General features: G+C 56.1%; 1 protein-coding gene across 1 annotated transcript in view; it reads left to right on the forward strand.

Moving 5' to 3' along the window:
* Positions 1-25,315, forward strand: part of MYH9 (myosin heavy chain 9) — a 93,730-nt gene that overhangs the window by 55,038 nt on the left and 13,377 nt on the right. Inside the window, exons 6-26 of the mRNA XM_033866140.2 lie at positions 1,581-1,673; positions 2,149-2,212; positions 2,773-2,871; positions 3,287-3,430; positions 4,170-4,265; positions 5,079-5,197; positions 6,979-7,131; positions 8,130-8,303; positions 8,988-9,161; positions 11,456-11,570; positions 14,066-14,259; positions 14,588-14,709; positions 15,459-15,528; positions 17,353-17,513; positions 18,361-18,469; positions 19,487-19,618; positions 20,014-20,220; positions 20,758-20,895; positions 21,540-21,663; positions 23,611-23,782; positions 24,567-24,779. Of these exons, the coding sequence (XP_033722031.1) occupies positions 1,581-1,673; positions 2,149-2,212; positions 2,773-2,871; positions 3,287-3,430; positions 4,170-4,265; positions 5,079-5,197; positions 6,979-7,131; positions 8,130-8,303; positions 8,988-9,161; positions 11,456-11,570; positions 14,066-14,259; positions 14,588-14,709; positions 15,459-15,528; positions 17,353-17,513; positions 18,361-18,469; positions 19,487-19,618; positions 20,014-20,220; positions 20,758-20,895; positions 21,540-21,663; positions 23,611-23,782; positions 24,567-24,779 (2,873 nt within the window). The remainder of the gene's footprint in view (positions 1-1,580; positions 1,674-2,148; positions 2,213-2,772; positions 2,872-3,286; positions 3,431-4,169; positions 4,266-5,078; positions 5,198-6,978; positions 7,132-8,129; positions 8,304-8,987; positions 9,162-11,455; positions 11,571-14,065; positions 14,260-14,587; positions 14,710-15,458; positions 15,529-17,352; positions 17,514-18,360; positions 18,470-19,486; positions 19,619-20,013; positions 20,221-20,757; positions 20,896-21,539; positions 21,664-23,610; positions 23,783-24,566; positions 24,780-25,315) is intronic.

Below are 25,315 nucleotides of genomic sequence, written 5' to 3' on the forward strand. Positions count from 1 at the left end.
CCTGGCCTGTGCTTTGAGAGGATGTTGTAGTGGGTGGGTGAGCAGAGCTCATCCAAATCTGGCTCCATGGGCTGCCTTGGCCGCCTTCCCAGGCCCGCCTGAGCCCGGGGGATGGAGGCCCAGTGTCCTATGACCGCTGGTGCCAAGCACTCCCGTAGAGCCTGCCTGTGGCTCCACTGACCCTCCTCCACTTAATCTGTGCGGTCCGAAAACAAGACTCCCGGCCCTGGGAGGAGCCCTGACCGGGGCTGGCTGTGGGAAGAGGAGTGTCTGCCGGGGCCCCTTCTGGTGGGCTTGGCCCGACCCCAGAGCATCCTGGGTGCTCTGCCGACGGGTCTCGTCTGCAGCAGGTGTGCCTGGGAGGCTGCAGTTCACGGCTCTCCCGGGAGCCCCTGCTACTACCCGTTCTGCTCTTCGTCGCAAATTACAGGCAGCCTTTATTTCCGGAAAGTCCTGGCTTGACTCCAGCCCTGCTGATAACTATAAAACCCCACCTGGCCCTTGCGTGATGTCCTCTCTCCCTAGAGGGTGCCCGGCTATGAAGGTGAACAAGAGCCGTATTTTCCGCAGGCAGTGTTAGTTATTACCTGGCCTGCTGGCAGGATGAAAGGCCTGCCCACCTGACAGGGTAGAGCCCCCAGGTGGGGCCGGGGATGCACGGGAGACAGGGCAGTGACTGACAGGTGTGAGGTAGAAACCTTGAATTCGATGACCTACTTTGCTGGTTGATGGCTGGATGACCTTGGGCAAATCACTCCCCCTCCCTCAACCTCTGTTTTCTCTTCTCTGAAATGGGGCTATTCTGTCTTTCCTACCCTCAGTATCGTGAGGAGCCAGGGTCAAGAAGGCATAAACAAGGGGGCATGTTGTCAACCACCAGGTGTCATGAGACCCCAAGTAGGGTTTATTGGTGTTCTCGATAAGTGATTCAGAGCGCAACGTGGGCCTTGTTGATCCCATGCTCAGATGCCTGACCTGCTGGGAGCAGGTTTCGGGGCGGGGGGAGTGGAGGACAGGGGACCAGCGAGGGGAATGCAGAGTTTATTAGGACACGGACGAGACGAGCTGGTGTCTTCTGTGGATCTGGTTCCCTCTCTCCTTGTCCTGTGGGGAAAAAAAATTTTGTTGTGGTCTGTCAGGTGGGGATTAGAGGCAAGGAGGACAGAGGGAGGCCAGCCTACCTGGGAAGGAAACTGTCCAGGGGAAGGAATGGTGCCTTCGTGTCTCTTTTTGGCTCACGTGCTACTTCGCGACGCATCCTCCAGGGTTGATCCAGGCCACTGGGCCAGGTCCCCAGAGCTAGCTGGGTGAGCCGCCTGCTTTCCCTTTCGATCCCTGGTCGGTTAGCCCAGGGAAGTAAGTTCAAACCAAGCAGGGTTTCCAGATGCCTGGCGGGAAGGTCACTCTGGAGTGACACGGGGACTGCCAAGACCGGTGTGGCCAGAGCCCATCCGGAAGCCCCAGTCCCTGGCAGGTCGGATGTGTGGACACAGCTCTGCCACCTCCCCTCCACCTGGCGGGGCAGGTCTGCCAGCCCACGCCGCTGCCTGGCCCTCATGCCCCTCTGGGTTCCTTTCCAGGGCGAGCTGGAGCGACAGCTGCTGCAGGCCAACCCCATCCTGGAGGCCTTCGGGAACGCCAAGACCGTCAAGAACGACAACTCCTCTCGATTTGTGAGTGCCGGCGCTCACGGGCGCCTTCCCCCCGGCTGCTTGCGCCCCAGACGCGGAGGAGGGTCGGACTTGGCGCTTCCCGGCCTGTCGCGTGCAGGAGGCTGGGTCACGCACCTGTATAAGGAGCCTGCTCGGCTCAGGTGGTAAAGCCAGCGAGGCGGTGGGGAGTCCCTGCCGGCGCCCTGCTTGTCCTGCTGTAACCGGCAGCCGGTTAGAACGCAGGGCCAGACCAGGCAGGAGGAACACCTCCAGATGACTTCTTCCCTCCTCCCCTCTTCCCCTCTGTGGCGGAACTCGGGCCCGGCTCAGGCTTAGCCGTGTGGCCCTTCTGAGTCCCGAGCACCCATGCCGTTGGGGTGCGGGGCCCCTGGCCGGGGACACAGGCTCAGTCTCTTGGCTTTCTGCCTCCAGGCTGTACCACGGGAGGTGGGACTGGAGGATGGGGCCTCTGATCTCTTCATCCGTCTTTCCTTAGGGCAAGTTCATTCGCATCAACTTTGATGTCAATGGCTACATTGTGGGAGCCAACATTGAGACTTGTATCCTTGTGGTTAATTGTAACAAGTGTTCTGGGTCTGGGGGGGAGAGGTGTGACCTTGATGGAGAAGAAGCTGCTTCCTGATTCCAGCAGTTTCCCCTCTCCGGGCCTGTTATGACACCTTGTCTGTGCCACCCGGAAGAGGACCAGGATTAAGCTCATTGGGAACTCAGCTCAGAGCTCAGGTTTCTCTTTACGGGCGGGAAAAAGTTCAGCTTAGAATGGGATGGAACCACGGAAGATCATCCAGTGTGGGTCCCAGAGAGTGGAACTGGGTGGACGCTACTTTATCTCTCCCTGGTGTTAGAGCCTGTGCTGGTGAGAGTGTTCTGAGCTCTGTTCTCTTGTGAGAAGGGGGCCCTTTAAACAGATAAGACTCCCAAGTGTGAGCGCTGCCGCCGCACAGGCTACACCCGTGGAGGGTAGGGCCAAGGTAGCTGGCCTTTGTCTTGTTTTGCCACTTTCTGCTGGTGAAGTTCCGTGGCTTTGGACAGGGCTGGGGGCATGCGGAGGGCTGGCTGCCCCCTCTCCAGCGAGCACGATTCCTTAATGTTTGCAAAGACCTCCTGGAGAAATCTCGTGCCATCCGCCAAGCCAAGGAAGAGCGGACCTTCCACATCTTCTACTACCTGCTGTCTGGGGCTGGGGAGCATCTCAAGAGTGAGTGGTGGGCCCACAGCCTGACACGGGGGCTCCCCCTGCTGTCGGGCCACACACTGCAGTTAGGAAATGAAATCTCGGCCTTTGGGTGGGCCAGAGGGGCGTGACTTCCGTCCCTGGGCCGGCTGACGGCTTGGCCTCTGTTTCCGACCACGCCAGAGGAAAGCCTGGCAGGTCCCTGTGCAGCTGCGGACCTCGGGGCCCCAGTGCTCTCAGGCGGTGGGGGGGGGGGGTGTCTACGTGCGTGCCCATCTCACACGCTGGGGAGAGTCGGCCTTTCCAGCCACTCCGTGGTTTCTGGGGTATTTCAGGGCGCTGCCCGGTCTCCCACACCTTTGAGGTCACGGTGTTGACTGGAGCCTCTGGTTCCAGCACCTCCTGACCTTGACGAAACCTTGCCCTCTGCCCCCCACAGCTGATCTCCTGCTGGAGCCATACAGCAAATACCGCTTCCTGTCCAACGGGCACGTCACCATCCCCGGGCAGCAGGACAAGGACATGTTCCAGGAGACCATGGAGGCCATGCGGATTATGGGCATCCCAGAGGAGGAGCAGATGGGTGAGGGCCGCTCCTCCCGGGGCAGCCTGGGGAGCACTTCCTGCTGGCGCTGGCCCTTAGGGAGTCTGTAACGGCCGGGAGGAGGGCCCTGAGTGTGTGGTAGACGGTCCCTCAGATTGGAGGCTCAGGATTATTTCTTCCCGGTCGTATTGCCTGGGGACATAGGGGAACAGAGAACAGGCTACTAAGTGCCCAGGGTCTGGGTCCACCACTCGTGTTCTTGCCATTTGCTAAAAGTGGGCTAGTCCTGCTTTGTCCAGGGCGAGCGTGGAAGGGGCTTGGCTGGGGTCTCCGCGCTGGCGGAGCTCAGAGTGAACACAGTGTGCAGCTTGCCTGTGTCTTCTCGTTTCTCTAGAGGGAGGGTGAGGAGGGCCTGAAGGCTTTATTTTAGGAAGATTGGGAGACTTCCATTCTCTAGCGTTAGGGTCAGTCACCTTAGCTCCACAGATAGCATGTGAATGGATGGGCGTGGCTGTGTCCCAATAAAACTTTATAAAAATAGACCACGTGCCCCTGGGTAGAGGCGCATCCTTGGTCCGGACTTGGAGATGTTGGGAATGTTAACAGAGCTTGTATCTAAGCTGAGGTCAGCCAGAGGCCCTGGAGACATGCTTTAGGCCGAGGCCTGGCGCCCCCCACGTGGCTCGTCTTGCCTGAGGGCCTCTGGGGGGAGACACCCCACTCAGGGGCTTATTCCACCCCCCGCCTGGTTCTGACCTGCCTTCGATTGCACCTGAAGGCTTGCTGCGGGTCATCTCGGGGGTCCTCCAGCTCGGCAACATCGTCTTCAAGAAGGAGCGTAACACCGACCAGGCATCCATGCCCGACAACACAGGTGACCGCATGGGCCCCTCACCTGAGGTAGAGGGGCAGGTGCCTGGGCTTGCACTGGCTTAGGAGAAAGAGTCTTGGAGAAATTGCACGCACTCCTGTCTTTTCTGTTGCGTGTGTGTTTGCGGCTGCCCGTCACTCTGTACTTTTTGTGAAACACACACGAACACGACCCTGCTGCTGCTTCACAGAGTAAGCATCAGAATGAGTTCGAAAAGCCATGATCCTGTGGCCCAGCATTTCCCCTCATTTGTTCTGAGACCAGACCGGTTGTCTCTGTAAAACAGTCATTTCTGCTGTCACTTGCCTTGCACGTGTACTCGCGAGGACATGAAGCAGTGTCGTCACCCCGGCTCCTCGGTCACTGCTCGTCCCTTGGGTCGTTGCAGCTGACTCGCTTACGTTAGCCTTCACATGCGCTTCTTAGGGGCTTACGTTACCCTTAGCTTCTTAGGGGCTCTTGAAAAAATTTGACCCACGCGCGTGTGGATTGCCCTGTTCCGTCCCCTGTGTCTGGGGCAGCGCTGCCTCAAGTCAGTCCTGTTTGTGGGTAGGACCCTCTTTCACACTCAGGACATGGCCAGGGGTGTGCGGAGGTACGGACGCCAGGCCCCCGGTTAGGACCCGTGCCGCCTCCTGTCCGAGGGGAGAGCTGGCTGTTCCGTGTGCCGTGGGGGAAGGGCCGGGGCCCGGGCTGGTTGTCCGGTAACGATCGCCCAGTCACCACAACTTTCCCAGGGTGAGCAGAGGGACCCATTCTCTTGGGTTTAATTCAAGCCTTTTACCCGTTCCCTCCTTACCCTTTGAAAATCATCAGCTGCCCAAAAAGTGTCCCACCTGTTGGGTATCAATGTGACCGATTTCACCAGAGGAATCCTCACCCCTCGCATCAAGGTGGGACGGGATTACGTCCAGAAGGCTCAGACGAAGGAGCAGGTAAGCCCTCTGGCTGGGGTCGGGCCGCCTCCTTTGCAAGGGCCGCTGCAGTGGCCAGGTTGAGGCCTGCGCTGCAGCATCCTCGGTGTTCGGTACTGTCGCCTGGGTTCCTCACTGGGTCCTCACAGCACCTCGGAGAGCAGGTGGTGTTACCCCCACTGAGAGCACAAGGAAGCTGGGCCCAGGGTCCAGGAACATGGCCAAGGCCCCCGCCTAGGAAGCGCCGCCCTCGGTGGGAACTCTGGGCTGCCATGTGCCTGTTCCCTGGAGTCGATGTTGAGCTGATGGGTGGGCGAGGATGCAGGGGTATCCTGTTCCAGGATAAAGCGAGGCAAGCCCAGAGCGTTCCTGTAGCACAACTCATCCTGGTGCCAGGGCGGCGGCACCCGCCATTCTTGGAGCCCAGGCCTCAGGGCTGTCTGTCCCCCACGTGCTGTCCAGCTGCACGTGGCGAGAGCCGGGCAGAGGTCTGTGCTGCTCGCATGTGCCCGCCGCCCAGGACCCGAGTCCCTGCCCGCAGGGCCTCTGTGGGTGGTTTCTAGTTTCTCTCACTGCCCTGGCGCTGGGTGGTTTTAGGCCGCTGCTCCTCCCGTCTCTCAAAATTACTTTGAATTCAGGTTGATGAGTTCTTTTTCCAAAGGGTGCCGTCCACGGGGCCTCCCGCTGGTGGCTGACAGCTGGTTCTGGGCAAAGCCCTCCCTCCAAAGCTGTTTTCAGAAGGCAGCGGGCATGATTATGACCAACTGTTCATTTCCCTGATAATTAAAGAAGCTTAATTTTTTCATTATGAAAATACTACGTGAACACTTAAGATTCAGAAAAATCAAAGAAGTCTAGAGATGGAAAAAAATTGCCCCAGTCCTACCCAGTGATGCTTACTGGGCAGCTTTTTCCTTCCTGCAAGGCCTTTTCCTTCTTTCTTTTTTTTTAAACTACTCTTTTTTTTTTTTAATTTACTTATTTATTTATTTTTTGGCTGCATTGGGTCTTCATTGCTGTGCGCGGGCTTTCTCTAGATGCGGCGAGCGGGGGCCGCTCTTCGTTGCGTGCGCGGGCTTCTCATTGCGGTGGCTTCTCTTGTTGCAGAGCACTGGCTCTAGCTACGCGGGCTTCAGTAGTTGTGGCTCACGGGCCGTAGAGCACAGGCTCAGTAGTTGTGGCGCACAGGCTTAGTTGCTTCGTGGTGTATAGGATCTTCCCGGACCAGGGCTCAAACCCGTGTCCCCTGCATTGGCAGGCGGATTCGTAACCACTGTGCCACCAGGGAAGCCCCCTTTTTTTCCTTTTTAAACGTAGTTGTCACCTTGGCTTTTCATTACGGACCTTCTTGAACATTTGCACAGTAAAGTGGAGAACAGCGCAGGGAGCCCATGTGCCCATCACACAGGCGTCTTCAGGAGTCACTGACTCAAGGCCAAGCTTGGTTCCTGGTTCATCTGGTCGCCCTGCACCCCTAACTGTGTAACTTGAAGCAAATCTCGGACATCTTGTCATTTCTTCTGTAGATACTTCAGTTCGTCTCCGTTTATTTTAAAAAGGTCTTTGCAGATGTCTAAGTTCACTCTGCCTGTATTGTTGGATATTTAGGTTACTGCAGCTTCCTTCATTGTAGACAACACCACAGTGAACGTGTTTGTGCATGAAGCTTTTTTTCCATCCTTAGGGCTGTTTCTCTTGGTGGGGGGGGCGGCCCACAGGGGACATTACTGGGGCAGAGGGAATGAGGACTTGAAGGCTTCCTGTATCTGACTCCCCGCCGCCCCGGGTGTCCCCCCCACCAGGCTGACTTTGCCATTGAGGCCTTGGCCAAGGCCACCTACGAGCGCATGTTCCGCTGGCTGGTCCTGCGCATCAACAAGGCTCTGGACAAGACCAAGAGGCAGGGCGCCTCGTTCATCGGGATCCTGGACATCGCCGGCTTCGAGATCTTCGATGTGAGCTTCTCCCTTTTGCCCCCTCCCGCCTCCTGAGCCTCTGGGCTGCCTTCTCCTGGGACTGGGGTCCTTTCTCCCATAGCCCCACAGCAATGCGAGCTGGCCACCTCCTTGTGTGGAGACACAAGACACCGGTTGGGTGTATTTTTAGCTTAAACAAGATGCCCTGTGGGGTGAATTGGGAGATTGGGATTGACATATATACACTAATATGTATAAAGTGGATAACTAATAAGAACCTGCTGTACAAATAAAATAAAATAAAATTCAAAACTTAAAAAAAAAAAAGAAAAGATGCCCTTTGCCAACCAGAAATGCTGGCAAGAATGATACCTTCTGGATGGGGTTCCAGGAGGCCTCATGGACAGGGGCTTTCTGTTGATTCATTGTTTATGTATTCTCAAATATTATGAGCGTTGTGACAAGATATGGTCCCTGCCCATAAAGACTTCAGGTAGGAAAAACTGATAAAGTAGATCAGCAGAGGTTCTTATCCTGGGGTCCATGGCAGATTTCAGAGGAACCATGAACGTGGGTGGGGAAAAAAAATCACCTCTTTATTTTTACTAACTTTTCACTGAAATGATGCAGTGTTTTGACTTGTGGCTTGAACAGAGTGTGCAGACCTCAGTTGCATTAAGAGTGGTTGGATGTGTCACCACTAGCAATCAGACGTTTTCACGTCACAGCAGTCATTGAAGAGATATAATATCAGTTACGTTCGTCTCCTTCAAAATTCCGGAAGTTGTTAAGCCCGTGGCTCGTGCCTTTTAATGAAGGAGCACCGTGTATTCCTGTCACAATATTTTGATAATTACATTTCAGCATAACTTCTTTCTTTTAGAATCTATTTTATGCGTTTAAAAACTTTATCCCGAGATAAGGGACTTCACCAGGCTGCTGGCGAGGTCCGTGGGCCCCAGGAGGTCCTTGCCAAGGGACTTGCAGGCCGTGTAGCGGGAGGGTGGCACGTCCGTGACCCTGTCTCCCTCTTGCAGCTGAACTCCTTCGAGCAGCTGTGCATCAACTACACCAACGAGAAGCTGCAGCAGCTCTTCAACCACACCATGTTCATCCTGGAGCAGGAGGAGTACCAGCGCGAGGGCATCGAGTGGAACTTCATCGACTTCGGCCTCGACCTGCAGCCCTGCATCGACCTCATCGAGAAGCCAGTAAGAGCCACACCTGGGAGGGGGGCTTCACCTCCGCCCTCTTCGCTCTGCCCTTCTGGGGCTGGAACTACCCAGAATTCTGACATGAAACGATTTGCTTTTGCGATGAGTTTTTTTTTTCATCAGTTGCATTTTCTAACAAACAAGAACCCATGTGGCTCCCAGGCCTGTCAGCCAGTCCCCACGATGTCCGAGCCTGCTCTCTTGTTCTATAAACTCAGTGTACGGAAGGCTTTGGGGCCTCTGGGGTGCTTCCTTCTCCTCGGGGGGCTTGTCCTAAGTGTCACCTGTCACCATGTAGCTGTGTGGATATGGAGGGCGGGGGAGGGGATGCGGAGGGACTCAGGGAACGGGGCATCTGCTGTGGGCAGCCTCTGGACGTGGGCCGGGGGTCTGCTTGGCCCATCAAGCCCGCCGAGGGATTTCCTGTGCAGTCATTGGAGAACCCTTCTGATGCAGCTGTAGCCTAGACCCCAGCAGTTTCTTTTGAGCTAGAGCTCTTAAATTGAGTGCTTTCGGCAGTGCTGCTTCTTCTTCTTCTTCTTCTTCTTCTGTTTTTTTTTCCTCCCTGCGGGGAAGCACTGCCTACCTTCTGGAGAGATTCTGGGCTTGGGCTTCTTACGAGGGCAGGAATGGGTGGGTTTCCAGGTCGAGTTCACCCGTGCGACGCTGTGCTTCCTCCAGGCAGGCCCCCCAGGCATCCTGGCCCTGCTGGACGAGGAGTGCTGGTTCCCCAAAGCCACGGACAAGAGTTTCGTGGAGAAGGTGGTGCAGGAGCAGGGCACCCACCCCAAGTTCCAGAAGCCCAAGCAGCTGAAGGACAAAGCGGATTTCTGCATCATCCACTACGCTGGCAAGGTGAGGCGCACACGCACAGGAAGGTGTCGGCCGGACCTGCGTAGGAGACTTAGAGGCGATTCTAAGACCGGGAGCCCCGAGGTGTGGGGCGGGGCGCAGTATCCTTGTCCCGTGACTCGTCCGATAATGTGCCTGGTGCCTTCAGCATTCACGGGACTCCCCCACCTCGCCAAGCACCATCACGTGTTCCGTTTTGTTAGAAGCTTGCGGCAATCCTGTGAGGTGCTCAGGCTGGTGTCCTGTTGTGTGTTATCATTAGGTGCATTTTCCAGGCGCGGAAATGAGATTTGTGCTAACGGCGCAGGCCGTGGAGTCTGTGTTAGAGCTCTGCCCCTGTGTGACTTTGGGCTGGTTCCCTCACTTCTCTGAGCCTTGGTTGAGTCACATGGAAAGTGGGGGTGACCACCACGGAACTGGGTAACAGGGATTAAAGGAGCTTGTGAGCCCAGAGTCGGCGGTCGGTGCTCTGGGGCAGGGCCTCTCCGCCTCCACACTGCCCACTCGGGGGCCGGGTCAGTCTGTGGTCGGGGCCCGTCCTGTGTGATGTAGGATGTTTAGCAGCGTCTCTGGCTTCTCCCCACCAGAGGTCAGCAGCACCCTCCCTACTTGCCAAACCAGAAATGTCTCCAGACATCCCAGAACATCTGCCACGTGGGGGTGGCACAGTCCTCTGGGTGAGACACACCCACAGAGGGTGGCTTTGTTGCCAAGGCCACCGGCCAGTAAGTGGCAGAGCTGCCTTCACACCAGCTGGCTTGTTCCTGGGGCTTGAACCTAACTGAACAGGGATGTCCCGAGTCTACAGAGGTCCGTGCTTAGACTAAAGCTGGGTTTTCTCAGCAAACTGTGTTGCTTGCATGGAGTATCTAACTATTGGTTACACTCAGGTGTGTGATGAGATTTATTTATTTTGGGGGGCTGTGCCGTGCGGCTTGCAGGATCTTAATTCACCAACCAGGGATCGAACCCGGGCCCACAGCAGCGAAAGTGCCGAGTCCTAACCAGTGGACCACCAGGGAATTCCCACAAACTCCCTGTTTAAAAAACCTCTGTTTTCTCGTTACCTAAGGTAATGGCGCCTAAAGCCCCATTTCCACTTCCACCCCTGTTAGAAATGTAGGAGGGCTTTTGTTGCACTGTTGTCTGTGATGCGGAAACTGGGAACACCCAAAAGCCCCCGAGGGGCCTGAACGGTGAAACTGACGTGTGCATCCTCGCCTGGGCTGCACCACAGCAGCTAAAAGGACAAGGATGCTGCCTGTGCCCGGGGGACAGATGGCCGAGACACTCAGCTCCAGGGTTTGTCATCTCCCAGGAGGTAACTCTGCCCCTAGGGAGAAAGAAGCCACCATCCTGTACCTTGTCATCAATAGCAGTGCGTGTGCGGAAACCTGTCGAAAGGGGCCAGGAGGGGACCACAGGCTGAGAGCGGCGGTTACTGCTGTGTGGTTTAGGGCGGGAGTTGCAGCAGCTTCCCGCTCTGTTTGTATTGTTAGAATACATAATGTTGTACCACTCTTGTTATTAAGGACATATTTCAAAAAAGATAAGAATAGGGGGCTTCCCTGGTGGCACAGTGGTTAAGAATCCGCCTGCCAATGCAGGGAACACGGGTTCGAGCCCTGATCTGGGAATATCCCACATGCTGCGGAGCAGCTAAGCCCGTGCGCCACAACTACTGAGCCCGGGAGCCACAACTACTGAGCCCACGTGCTGCAACTACTGAAGCCCGCGTGCCTAGAGCCCGTGCCCCGCAACAAGAGAAGCCACCGCAATGAGAAGCTGGTGCGCCGCAACTAGAGAAAGCCCGCGTGCAGCAACAAAGACCCAACTCAGCCAAAACTAAAATAAATTAATTAAAACAGAAAAAAAGATAAGAATAACGCATATCCAGGAAAACCTGGGTATCCTGAAATGACAAAGAAAAAGTAAAACTTACTTGCCTGTTACTAAAAAGAAATATTACCACATTTTGGTTAACGTCCTTTCAGGATTTTTTCTTTATGTTCACGTTACCTTAAAAAAATTAAAAACAGAACATTCCGTGGTGTAACTATAACCGTTTGCTTGGGGTTCGCGTGGCTTAAATTTTTTGCTTTCTGCGTGATTCCGCAGAGAACACCCCATGGAGGCCTCTGCCCTGGCCACTCATCATTTCCTCCTTGGGGATGCAGATGCCGGGCCGAGGGTTCACAGTTTTTAATGTTTCCGCCTGTGGGGTCGGCTGGTCATCGGAGAGGCTGCGCGCGCCGAAGTCCCCCAAGCAGCCCGTGACCTGGGGTCCCGTCTTGCAGGTGGATTACAAAGCTGACGAGTGGCTGATGAAGAATATGGACCCGCTGAACGACAACATCGCCACGCTGCTGCACCAGTCCTCCGACAAGTTCGTCTCGGAGCTGTGGAAGGATGGTACGCCCTTGGCCCTCACCCCGCCTCCCGGTGCCCCCGGCTGGGCCTCTTCCCTCCACGGCAGCGGGCCGAGCCCAGGACGTGGACCGCTTAGCACCCGGGAGCCTGGGCTCCTCCGACCCTTACGGTCACCCTGTCCTCGAGCCCCGAGCATCCTTGAACATGCTGCGCAGCCACTTGCTCTTGGGCAGAGGCTTCCCTGGGCTCCGCGGCCACAGACAAGCCCTTTCTAGCGCGGGGGGTGGGGGGGGTCGCGTGACGGCCCGGCGCCCAGGTTCCCGTCCCACTCCTTACTGCCTCCCTGCCTCTCCCCGGTAGCTGGTAGCTCCGGGAGTCGTTCTTTTCCTTGTCTCTGCTGGTCTCTCCTCCCTTCTGCCTGGGTGTTGCTTTAACCTCTCTGTTGCAGAGACGCAGAGCACCCAGAGAGCCCATTTCTATCAGCGCTTTCCTACCCTCCTCCTCCTAGAACCAGGTGACTGGCTGCCCGGTGCGGCGTCCGTCCGTGTGTGGTGCACCCAGGGCTGCGTGACGAGCGCTTCTGCTCAGCGTTCTCTGCCGTGGCTGCTGCTGCCTGACTGTGCCCCTTCCCTGGTCTCGGCCCCGGGCTTGTGGGGAGGCCCCTTCCCCCTCCCCATCGCCTCCAGGCCTCCAGTGCAAAACCAGGCACATCAGGGCTGTGTTTTGGTATTGACACTTCTTGTTAGATCTTAAAAGGAAAAAAAAATCATTTTACAATCTATATCCCCTTCAGAACTCCCGCTCGTGAAGGCGGCATCTCATTGATTGGATGGCTGCCGTGTCTCAGCACGAGGTGCTGTGCACACTGCTGTTACACGTTCGTGTGTCTGTGCGTGCGTGCACCTGTGTGTGTACGCAGCAGTCACCTGCTCCTCCCGGGCCAGGCCTTCCGGGGGCAGGGCACACTTACATGAAACGGCGAGTTGTTACGGGGCGTGTTTGACCTCACGCTGGGCAACCTGAGTGGCCGTCACAAGCCACCCACTCCCAGGACACCTTTGGTGGCCAGAGGGGCCCTGCGGTGGCTGCATGAGGTCCAGATGCCTCCCGTTTTAATTGAGAGGGTTTATCGGGTCCATCCTCACTCCCAGCTTCCCTCTTGAGCAACAGTCCTTTGTGTTGCCTTCAAAAAAATAAGAGATCTGGCCGCAGAGGAATAGGAAACCGACTTTGTCACAGAATTCTTAACTTTTGTAGCCAGCAATGGAAGCTTTCAAATTTAACATTGGCTCTTGCTTAAGACTGGCCTCAAATTGCCGGCCACTTAGGTTGGGTTTGTTCGTTGTTTTGTTTCTGCCTGGGAGGAAGCAGTTCATTTCATTGTTCTGGGTGGGAGCCATGGTGATGAGGGCTTCTTCCTTGGAGGGTGGGCTTAGATGATAAAGACCCCTGAGCTTGGAGACCAGGGGAGACGAGAGGGAGAAGGGGTCGTCACTGGCAGAAGTGGTTGTCTGGAACTCTCTGCTCCGACACCATTCCTGCTGCGCTAGGTCCCTGATGTAGAGCCCTGCGTGGGGCCGCTGCAGACAGAGAGGGGCTCGTCCAGAGTCCTGCAGGCGACGGCAGAGTAGCTTTAGCGCTCCTGCCTTCTGACTCCTAGCCCAGTGCTCTCGGGTAAAGGTCAACGTGAATTCAGGGTGCTGAGTTTTTCATTTCATCTGGGATCCGAGGACTACAGGGTTCCTGTAAGTCAAGTTGAACACCTCCTCGGAGCCAGGCAAGTGGACGAGCTTGGCTCGCCGCTCCAAAATGTGTTATTAGGTCTGTTTTCTTTTTACAGTTATTCTCATAGCAAAGGGTTGTTATTTACCAGCCATCACGACACTCACCAAAAGGCTACACAGCTCCTATCAACTTATCTGAATCGCAGCTAGTGTGAAAGGGGATTCTGTTTTGTTTTGTTTTGTTTTGGAGTATAATTGCTTTACAATGTTGTGTTAGTTTCTGCTGTACAATGAAGTGAATTAGCTATATGTACACCTATATGTCCTCCCTCCCACCCCCATCCTCCCCCCTCAACACACACACATCCCCCCCATCTAGGTCGTCACAGAGCACTGAGCTGAACTTCCTGTGCTTCCAGGTTCCCACTAGCTCTCTGTTTTACACATGGTAGTGTATAAACGTCAATCCTAATCTCCCAGTGTTAGCTCTGTCGTGTCTCTGGGTTAGGAGCTTTCCAGGGTGGCTGAGATGAGCGCCGTGGATGTGGAGTTAGCCTTCACAGGTGCGCTGCTCCCCTCAGTGGCTCTGCACCCTCTCCAAAGAGTGCTTCCTGCTTTCTGCTCCTTGCTCACAAGGCCACCTTCGCTCAACATTTGGAGATGACTTTAGCCTGCTGTGTAGACTCCAAGTAGAAACAGTCTGCTGTTCCGTAGTCTCCTCTCTTTCTGTCCAGATTGTCTGTCTGTCTTTCCCACCCCTCCGCCCTCACCTGGACCGCCGGGTGCTCAAGTGCTTCTGCGTGCTCTCTGCAGTGGACCGCATCATCGGCCTGGACCAGGTGGCCGGCATGTCGGAGACGGCGCTGCCAGGGGCCTTCAAGACACGCAAGGGCATGTTCCGCACGGTGGGACAGCTGTACAAGGAGCAGCTGGTCAAGCTCATGGCCACGCTGAGGAACACCAACCCCAACTTCGTCCGCTGCATCATCCCCAACCACGAGAAGAAGGTGCGGGCGGGCACACATGCGGGCCACTCCACTCTTGTCTGTCTCCCTGTGCAGAAGCTCTGTCCCCCGCCGCACACAGTGGCCTCGGTTAAGTTCCCCGGCGGGGTGGCTCAGGCACCCTTAGGGGCTAAGCTGCCTTCGTAGCCTGTGTTTCTGCCTCTCCCGGACCTGGATCACGTAATTAACTGGGCTGTCAAAACCTGTGGGCGGCAGCGACTCCCAACTCCCTTGGGGGCTTTTGCCCTGTTTCATGCAGAGGGGGCTGCCCCTCTCTCCATCAGTTCCTGGGCGCAGAAGTAAGAGCAGGTGCGTGTATTTTCCTCCCTAGGCTGGCAAGCTGGACCCCCATCTGGTGCTGGACCAGCTGCGCTGCAACGGGGTTCTCGAGGGCATCCGAATCTGCCGCCAGGGCTTCCCCAACCGCGTGGTCTTCCAGGAGTTCCGGCAGAGGTGAGCAGGGGCCTCCGGTAGGGGAGCCGTTTCCTCGTCCACATGGTGCTGAGTTCCGGCCGGCTCCTCACACGGTTCTCTGTGCCACCGTCTACGGGAGGAGGGATTTCTCTGTTTTGTTTCTGAAACAAAAGTTATCTCATTGGCTTTCACTCCTAGTCACTTTGGGAGCCTGGCGCTGTTTGCTACAGTTAGAGGAGCTCTGAAAAGAAATTAAAGGAGGATCAGCCGGACCCTTGGGTATTAAAGGAACTTGATGGAAATGGAAGTCTGCTGTGTGTGCAGAGGGGGACAGTAGTGACACCGGCTTCTTTGCTTAATGACTGTGTTTAGCGCCAGTTGCCGTCTTGATGCAGCCCTGGGTTTAATTTCTTGGACCACCCCGTTGATTGGTGGTTCCCTGCAGCGTCTCAGTGAAGAGGTGGGCGTGGCCTTCTGGGGTTACAGACGCGGATGCTGGGTGATTAGCAGTTAGTAAGCCCACTGCAAAACTCACCCTTGAGTGAATGAAACAGCCCGACATGAGTTTCCATTCGCTTTCTGGAAAGCACCAGGCCTTCCTCGTGCCATTTAGCCTAAGGAAAGAGCAGGGCGGGGTCCACCGAATGTCCCCTTTCCTTAGGAGACTCTGTGGAAAGAATTCTACATCTGCTACACCCCAGGGACGACCCTAATCTCTCACGTATGTTCCAGGCCCCATGGAATCCAAGCGAGGGCTAACCTGGCCTGGCTGTTCTTCTCTTCCTCAGATACGAGATCCTGACACCAAATTCCATTCCTAAGGGCTTCATGGATGGGAAGCAGGCGTGTGTGCTCATGGTGAGTCGAGCTGCTGGCCCCGCCTCCTGTGTTGGGTGGCCTGTGGCCTGCTGGGCATCCGTGTGGCCAGCGCCCCTGTGATTGGACAGGGTCCTTTGCATCCATTGGCACCGTGCTCTCTTGTTCCTCCAACAAGCCAGTTCTGACTCTGCCAGGTGCCCTGAGCGGCAGCCCCCTTAGCCCTTGGTGGGGTCGGGACAGCGTGTGGGAGCCAGGTGGGAGGGAGGAGGCCAGAGCGCGGCGTGGCAAGGCCGTGGTGTGAGACGGCCTCTTCCTTTTGGGCACGTTCTGGTTCTTTCTTGCGCACGTCTCCTCCGGTCTTCACGTGCAGTGTGGTCGGCGGGGCAGCTTGCCACCAGGGCGCCACGACCAGCCCAAAGCTGCCGGTGTCTGAGTTTCTGGACCTTTCCTCTCTTTCCCCCAGCTCTGAACCAGTGCCTGACGGGCCGTGGGCACTGGGTTCTGCATAGCGAATGAAGGCCCTGTGGTGACCCAGTGGCCGCGCTGAGGCTGTACCCACTCAGTCGTTTTTCTGCTTTGCAGGCAGGCGTCCCGCTGGGCCTGACGTGTCCAGAGTCAGTAGCCACCACCTCCTGCTTGCTTTACTTCGCGTTCTTTCCAAAGAGTCAGCAGAGGATAAGCCGGGCTTGGGGGTGGGGGAGGAAAGAGAAGAGGGAAGAAAAATTCAACACCTGCTCTGTGCAAAGCAGCACATTAAGGGACAGGGAGATGGGGGCTAGAAAAGGAGGGAGAAGACACAGCTCCCTGCTCTCCGATGCTTGTCACCTGGCAGAGAGGAGGCGTGAAGGAAGAAGGGTGTGCTTCCAGCTCGTGTCTGGGCCGCTGTTTCTCCGGAGACTGAGTTAGCTGCTGGCCAGTGAGGGGTGTCCCCACTTCTGGCATAAGCAGGTCCCCTCTGTCCAGCCCTTCAGGGAAGATGGGCAGCTTGGGCTCTTCATGCCGGGAGGGAGGTGGGGCGCGTGGCCGGGGGATGCCCTCAGTGGCTCCACCTGCCCTGGGCTTCCCTCTTCACAGGGCCTCTGCCGGGTCGTTCGTGAACACCAAGGCCCCCAGATCCCACTTACCCTATTCAAGGCTCTGCCTCTTGGAGCTTGTTCTAAATCTCTTCTCTCCCAGGCAGACAGTTGGACAGACAGACCCTTGCCCGTGGGCTTAGTAAAAGAGCCTGGTTCCTGTACCAGAACAGCCCGGTAATGGTAATGACGGCTGAAGCCCGTTCGGCACTGGTCACACGCTTGACCCTTGGTGCTTTCTGTGCGTTCTCTTGTTTGACTCCCACGGCTCTCCTAGAAAGGAGGTGCTATTATTTGCTTTGTCTGTTAACTTTTCTTTTAATTAAAGAAACCGTTATTCCCATTTTACAGCTGAGGAAATATGGGCTCACGGAGGTCAAGGCCTAGGGTCATCTAGTTAGTATTTGATCCTGGCCTGAGCTGGAGTCTCTGCTGGGCTTGGACCAAACAATGATGCTTGGCCACCTCTGCTTGGAGGGAGACTTGACTGGGCATTTGTAGAGCGTGACTGCAGTGTGCGGGGCGGCACAGAGAAGGAAGAGGAGACCTCCAGGGTCCCTTCAGGGCCAAGATTCTGTGCTTCTCTGCAAGTCTGACTCGTTACCTGCCCCATGCCGGCCCCCACCTGCCTGCTCCCCAGCGTGCCCCCGGCCGCGCTTTCCCTGCACCAGGAGAAGGCTGCCCACAGAGCAGGCCGGACCCAGGCTCCAGGCCCCTCCCCCGTCCTTGGCCTTGCTCCAGGGCTCCGCAGGGGTGGCAAGGGGTAAGTGGCCAACTCGCCTCCGTCTAGATCAAAGCCTTGGAGCTCGACAGCAACCTGTACCGCATCGGCCAGAGCAAGGTCTTCTTCCGGGCCGGCGTGCTGGCTCACCTGGAGGAGGAACGGGACCTGAAGATCACGGACGTCATCATCGGCTTCCAGGCCTGCTGCAGGGGCTACCTGGCCAGAAAGTGAGTCCTGGGACGCCCACCCCACCCAGCCTGCCCCGCGCTCGGGCCCTCCCAGCTCTCCTGTAGCGGAGGACACTGAGGAAGCGGTGGCCTGGGCGCCCTAGTGCCAGTCAGGTGTCGCCCCGGGAGGCCCCCGTGGCCTTCCCTGCCCCCCTACTTCCTGGATTTCTGCCTGAGGTTTAAAGTGAGCTGGTGGGAGGGGTGACTGCGCTTGGATTTGCTCGTCACGAAAGCTCCTACCACCGCTATTCCTTCCTGTGTCCCTCACGTAAGGATGACACCCAGAGCTGGCTGTCCCCAGAGGACGCCGTGCTCCCAGAGGAGGAGGCCAGCCTTGAGTCCCGAGCAGCTCCTGTGGGGGTCAGGGGCTGACTTGCTGCGGGAAGGTGGGTGGGGCAGCTGCACATCTGTCCCCTGAGCCCTCCGTGTCTGTGCTCAGGGGTGTCTGTTCCAGCCTGAGATCTGAGCGCTGGGGAACGCAGCATGAGTTTGTGGAGTTTGGACAAATGGACCTGTGTAGGTCATCAGCTGCGGACGTTCTCCCTCTAAACCAAAGCCACAAGATCGTGGGTGGTACCAGGGTGGGGAGCTGCGGTCGATAGACGGACTTGATGACCAGGGCTCACACTTGACTCGGATCTGTGGTGACCTCGGCCCCAGGCACCCTCTGTGAGGTCACCCACAGGATTCTACCCGAAGCCGACCTCCTTCCCGCCACGTCTGTTTCGTGGTGCCCCCGGCAGGGGTCGGTCCCTCCGGAAAAGCCTCCACAAGTGAGGTCAGGACTGTCGGGAGGGAGGTGTGCCGTCCCTCACCTGGAGGGCTGACTGTGACCCTCGCCCCACAGGGCCTTCGCCAAGAGGCAGCAGCAGCTGACGGCCATGAAAGTCCTGCAGAGGAACTGTGCCGCCTACCTCAAGCTGCGCAACTGGCAGTGGTGGCGGCTCTTCACCAAGGTGGGTCTGGAAGGGCCTCCGCGTGACACGGGGGACGAGCAGGCCTCACGCTGGCCTCCTGAAGGGCTCAGGCCCTGGGGCTGGTACTTTGCCTTTGCGTCCCTGTGCCCAGCACAGGAGCCCTGGATGATCCTGCCCATGGGGTCTAGAGGGGTGTGAGCCGGGGCACGTGTCCGGCGTGGACGGCCACTGTGCTATCGGGCTGGGCTAGGGCGGCTCCTGGGATGTCAGGGCCCAGCCCGCCCACCACGGCTCCACGTGGAGACAGAGCTGCCCACCCAGAAACCACGGGCAGGTCAGAATCTGCGCCCGCTGGATGGGTTCTCCCTAGCCTTTACAAAAAATTCGTTAATTAGTAAAGTTGTTCAGGCTGCTTTTGTTTATGATAAGTAATCTGTGGTAATTGCGAAAAGTTAGACTAACCACAAGGGTAAACAAGAAAATAAAAATTCACCTATAATCCCTTCATCCTTGTGCCAATGTCAATATTGAATAGATGTTTCCATGTTTAGTCTGCTTTTAAAAAAATTTTTTTTCACTCCCAGTAAATCTCTGCTGTGTAAACCACAAACGTTCTTACGTAGCTCAGCTTTGACTTGTATAAACAGTCATGTACTTTGCATTTTGCATCTAAAATTCCTTCATGAGCATCATTTTTTAAAAGTCAGCATACTGTTCCCTAGAGCTGTTTCATAATTTATCTGACTATTTTTCCAGCAGTGGATGTTTATCTCTCTGAAATTTTCACTGTTATAAACAACGCTGTCCTGAACATCTTCACGTACACATAGGGGTAGTTTCCCCGAAACGTAGTTAGTGGGTCAGAGGCCTATGTCACGCAGTACCAAATTGATTTCCAGAAAGATTGTACCCATTTGCACCTCCTCTGCCCTGCGTCCTACCTGCCGCTCACTCTCATGAGCTTGCGCTTCCACAGGTGAGGGGAAGGCGCCACGGCTCTCAGCCTGGACAGGCATCTTCCCCTGAGCACGTTTCCTCCTCAATCTCCTCTCCTAGGTCAAGCCGCTGCTGCAGGTGAGCCGGCAGGAGGAGGAGATGATGGCCAAGGAGGAGGAGCTGGTGAAGGTGCGGGAGAAGCAGCTGGCCGCTGAGAGCAGGCTCTCAGAGATGGAGACCCTCCAGTCCCAGGTGGGTGTCTGCAGGCTCTGCCCAGGCAGTGCTGCCACCTGCTGGCAACCAGTAGGCGAGGCATGCCTGGTTAATTTCTCTGCAGACCCTGTTCGGGGTTTCGTGATGTAGGAAGGCTACTCCATGGGATGGGAGGCTCATGAGTGTTGGGTTCAAGGCCCAGCCCCTCTCTGAGCCTGTTTCCTCGGGATCTTGACGTACAGCTCACGGAGCGGTGGTGAGGGACGGTGGGCGTGATGTTTAAACATGCGGGGCAGCTTAAGCGTCCTGAGATGGGAGCTGCTCTCGTCAGCAGGGTTCTCCCTGCAGGAGCCTGCACTGGAGACCAGTTCTCCTGTGGGTACAGGTGGCCCGAGGCGGCCGTAAGAGCTCACATTTCCCACGTGTTCTCGCAGCTCATGGCTGAGAAGTTGCAGCTGCAGGAGCAGCTCCAGGCAGAAACGGAACTGTGTGCCGAGGCCGAGGAGCTCCGGGCCCGCCTGACCGCCAAGAAGCAGGAGCTCGAAGAGATCTGCCATGACCTGGAGGCCAGGGTGGAGGAGGAGGAAGACCGTTGCCAGCACCTGCAGGCTGAGAAGAGGAAGATGCAGCAGAACATCCAGGTGCCCAGAGGAGGGGCAGGGCCGGACCCCAGGCATGGGGCGGGGGGTGGGCTGCGTGGGGAGCAGGGATGCCACGAGTGCCATGGGAGGACAGCCTTTGTCCCGGGGGCAGCCTTGGAGACGTGTTCTGTTTGGGGCTTTTTTTTTTTTTTTTTTTTTTACGGCCATGCTGCGCGGCTTGTGGGATCTTAGTTCCCTGACCGGGGATTGAACCCGGGCCCATCAGCAGTGAGAGCTCGGAGTCTTAACCACTGGAGCACCTGGGAATTCCCTGGGTGGTTATTTCTGACGTGTCAGATGCCTGTTAGCGCTGCCCCACTGAGCGTCGAAGCCAATTTAATTCCCCTCCTCCGTCCTGGCTCTGGCTGGTCTGAGGAGCGGAGAGCGGATGCTTGCTGGACGAGGCCCCTCGGAACACGTGACCCCGCGATTGGACTGGGGTTCTTGTCCCCGCACCCTGGTTTTAAATACATGACCGCACACGTGGGGGCCGGGCTGCATGCAAGTTGCTCAGGCGTCGCCCCGGCTTCCCGTTAGGAACTGGAGGAACAGCTGGAGGAAGAGGAGAGCGCCCGGCAGAAGCTTCAGCTGGAGAAGGTGACCACTGAGGCCAAGCTGAAGAAGCTGGAGGAGGGCCAGATCATCCTGGAGGACCAGAACTGCAAGCTGGCCAAGGTGGGCGACAGCCCGGCAGCCGGGGCACGGGGGCGAGCGGCTGGGGCAGCGGCTCCAGGCTCGGGGCTGCGGCTGGGTCCCTGTCAGCGTCCGCCTGGCGACAGATAACAGCTGGGAATCAAGTTAGAGGAGAAGGAGGGACAAGGTCAGGATGCTGACCTCCATCTCCAGAGGATGGGGGTGGCCAGGTTGACAGGGCAGGGCGGCTGCCCGGGACCCTGTGATGTGGGGAGTTACGCTGGCTGTGTGGCCGCCACTGTGGGATTAGGACTCCACTGGTGGCCACACAGAGCAGAAAGTGAGAAGGGCAGGGGCACTTTGGGGGATGAGGAAGGGGGAGGTCGAAGGCATGCAGGAGGTGGCGTCATCCCGCCTGCCCTGAATTCCCTCACTGACGCTCACTGTTACCTGGCGGCTCTTCTCACCTGAGCAGAAAGGGGTGACGCAGGCCCAGCTATTGCAGGGGAGCTAGTGACCTTTCCGAATGACTCCTTTGATCCAGGAAATCCTAATGAACTTGACCAGGTGTTTAAGGCCCTGCCCCGCCATTCAGTCCTCGGTGTCGGGGTGAGCCGTGCCTTGAGGAGAGCTGACATGTTCTGCGCTCAACTGACTTTAAGCTCTGACCCACCCTCGCCCCCCAGGAGAAGAAGCTGCTGGAAGACAGAATAGCCGAGTTCACCACCAACCTCACGGAAGAGGAGGAGAAATCTAAGAGCCTGGCCAAGCTCAAGAACAAGCACGAGGCGATGATCACCGACCTGGAGGGTAAGGGGGTGGCGGCAGCAATGGTCGGACTCGGGATCGCTCGAGTGTCCCCTGCTCGGGGGCCCAGCCTGGGCCTCGCTGCCAGGAGCTGGAGTGCCGGCCGGGTCTCCCGCTCGCTCTGTGCGGGCGAGGCTGGGGTCTGTGGTATCCGGCCGCTGCCCTCGAGACATGGGGGTCAGCGCCCGCTCCCTGTGGAGTCTGGACCTCCAGGCACTGGTTGGGAGGGACGCTCCCCCAAGTGACGAGTGTTGAGAATTGAGCTCTGGCGTTTCTCTCGTGTCGCGCACCATGCGTTTCCCAAGCTTCTGAGACTTCCTAGGAGCTTCTAGCTTTCACTGCGACTCTGCCACTTACTAGCTGTGTCATCTTGTACCTATTAATCTCCATGAGCTTGAGTTTCTCTTACCTCTAAGGGGACACAGCAAAAGCGTGAGTGTGAGGAATGAACTGAATAACGTGCATGGACGTGCTGTGTGTGTTGTAAGATGCCGGGCAGGTATCGCGAGAGGCCGTTGCTTCACGTGGGGCAGGGAGACAAACCATGCCTCCGTCTCCCTGTGCCCTGGGATCCGTGGTGGCTGGGAGGTTGGCACAAGCCCAGGTCTGTGCTGTCTGGGAACCCCTTGTCCCCCTGCCCCTTGAGAGGAATGGTACCGGGGGCAAGGGGAGCCCAGACCACCGGGGGGGCTCTGCGCTCCAGCCAGAAACCACTGCTCCCTCTGGAGAGACGTGGGGCAGCCCGGTGCGCAGGGCAGTTGTCAGTGCCCAGTGGACGTAGGGCTGAAACCATCTGGGCTGGTCGCTAGGAGAATTTTCCCAGCTTGGTTTCTTGGCCCCTCCTGGGTGAAGGTGTTCAGACCATCAAGGGGAAGAGACGTCCTGACACAGAGATCTCTTCACCTGGGAATAGTCTGAAAGACTCCATCATCCAGGAGGTCTTGGGGCAGCAGGCCGGCTGGATTGGCAGACGTGAAAGTTTGACGCTAACAAGTGTTGCCAAAGGTGCAGAACAGTCAGAACACACACACGCTGCCAGTGGGAGTATAACTTGGTAGACAGTTTCGGAGAACAGTCTGCCAGTGCCTAGTGAGGTTGAAGCTTTGCCTGCAACCCATCCCTCTTGTCCATGTGCGTTGGGAGTCATGGGCAAGAATGCTTACGGCATCGTGGCTCAGGAGGGCACACAGCTGTAGGCTGTGCCCATCCTACAAGTGCCCATCAGCTGTAGGATAGACAGGTAAGTTGTGGTGTGTTCACATGGTGGAATACACAGACAGAAGTCCAAATGGGTCGATTACAGTGACACTTACGTTGCTAAATCTCAAGATTTTAACGTTGAGCGACCAAGGTAAGATGAGGAATAAGAGTCGCCAGCCCTCACTGCGCACTCTATGGGCAGGCAGGGCTCCAGGTGCTTTCAGATACCAACGCATCTGAGCCTCCCAGCAGCCTAAGGAAGTAGCTTGTCTTATAGCCTTACTACTCAGATGAGGCACAGAAAGTTAAGGACATCACCTAGGTGACGTCATAACAGGAGTCGTAAAGCCCATTGGACTCTGGTCCCGCTGTACCGTCTCCATAGAATTCATATAGGACAGATCCCTAATGTAAGTTCAGATTCATGCAGGACTAAATGTTATAATTTTTAGGGAGGCAGACATGGTGGAGCCTCAAAGGGAAACGAGGGAACTGTAAACATGAACTTTGGGGGAATAGTTCCCTTGGTGGGAAGGGTCAGTGGGTGGGGTTGGAGAGACAAGGACTTGGAAGCTTATGGTGACGTTCTTTCCCTTCATCCAGGAGTTGGGTATGAGTGTGAATCATGATCATTTAAACAGCACAGATGTTTTGTAACAAATATTTGGCATTTTATGTGAGATTTGAAGACAAAGACAGATCTGTAGCCACTGAGGGGTCTGTTCGCATCTCTCCATTCTTCCTTCTCAGAGCGCCTGCGAAGAGAGGAGAAGCAGCGTCAGGAGCTGGAGAAGACCCGCCGGAAGCTAGAAGGAGACTCCACGGACCTCAGTGACCAGATCGCCGAGCTGCAGGCTCAGATTGCTGAGCTCAAGATGCAGCTGGCCAAGAAAGAGGAGGAGCTCCAGGCTGCCCTGGCCAGGTGAGGGCCAGAGCATCAGCCAGTGCCCGCACTCTCAGCGTGCTCCCTGCTGTGGCTCTCGGTGCACCAGTGAACTGCGGGCACGCGCTCCACTGTTGTCTTGGAAGCCAATTAATGACAAAACATTTTCTGTTCACTAAAAGTGCAGTCTAAGGCTTCTCTGTCATTTGTAATCCCCCCAAAAATTCATCCACAACCCTAGTCATCCAATCATAGCAATTCTTTCCTTTCCTTTTTAAAATTTCATGGCTACAGGCATGCTTTTAAAAAATAGATTTTATTTTTCCAGGCATATTTAGATTCATAACAAAATTGAGCAGAAGTTACAGCGAATTCCCAAGTCCCCACGTGAACAGCCTCCCTCATTAGCAACCTCCCCCGCAAGAGTGATACATTTGTTACAATTCATGAATGTGCACTGACACATCATTATCCCCCAAAGTCGGAGCACATTTGTATTTCTACTTAGTTGCTGTAATCATGGACTGTAGCATTTTATTTCCTTTTTTTTTTCAGTTAACATTTCATTCTTTTTTAATGTTTAAAGGACTGAATCTTAATTTGGAAAATGAAATGATTCTTCTGTGAGGTTTTTGAATTCTCAAAGTGGAATAGCGCTCAGTCTTCTGGATGCGTCAGATGATTTCGCTGAGAAGAGCTCCTAAGGGCCATGATTATGACTGCCAGAAGTGGCTTTGGCTGCACCCTCTGAAGCCTTTTCTGCAGACTCTGCTCTCCGTAGGTGACAGTGACCTCATCCTGATGTTGTTGCTCTCTTTGACAGAGTGGAAGAAGAAGCCGCCCAGAAGAACATGGCCCTAAAGAAGATCCGGGAGCTGGAATCTCAGATTTCCGAACTCCAAGAAGACCTGGAGTCCGAGCGTGCTGCTAGGAATAAAGCTGAGAAGCAGAAACGGGACCTCGGGGAAGAGCTGGAGGCTCTAAAAACGGAGCTGGAGGACACTCTGGACTCCACGGCTGCCCAGCAGGAGCTCAGGTGTGTCTTGGGACCGACCGCCCCAGTCGCTGAGGGATAGGGGTGGTGGTGCAGGGAAGGGGAGGCTGTGGCCTGGGACGGATGGACCCCAAGTCTCTGCATACACACAGTGGCCTACTGTCATGGAGCAGAGAGCTCGGAAGCTGATGGTTCCTCAGCAGCTTCTCCCTAGAGTAGAAGAACTTGGCTTGGAGTTGGGGTGAGGCAAGGGTGGGCTTTAAAGCTGAAAGGCTACAGATGCCTCTACAAAGTGTGTCTGTGGGGAATTCCCTTGCAGTCCGGTGGTTAGGACGCTGCGCTCCCACTGCAGGGGGCACGAGTTCCATCCCTGGTTGGGAAGCGAAGATCCTGCATGCCGCGGCCAAATAAATAAATTAATTAATTTAATTAATCTGCTTATAACTCACTCCTGGCTCCTCGTATTTAGAATAAAATCCAATTCCTTACATAAAAGGCCTACAGTACATTTAAAAAAAAAAAAAAAAGTGTGTCTGTGAGCCTGGGCTGTAGGATGCATGGCCATGGAGAGAGGCCAA

This window comes from Tursiops truncatus, chromosome 11 (assembly GCF_011762595.2).
Source record: "Tursiops truncatus isolate mTurTru1 chromosome 11, mTurTru1.mat.Y, whole genome shotgun sequence".
Classification (NCBI taxonomy): Eukaryota; Metazoa; Chordata; class Mammalia; order Artiodactyla; family Delphinidae; genus Tursiops; species Tursiops truncatus.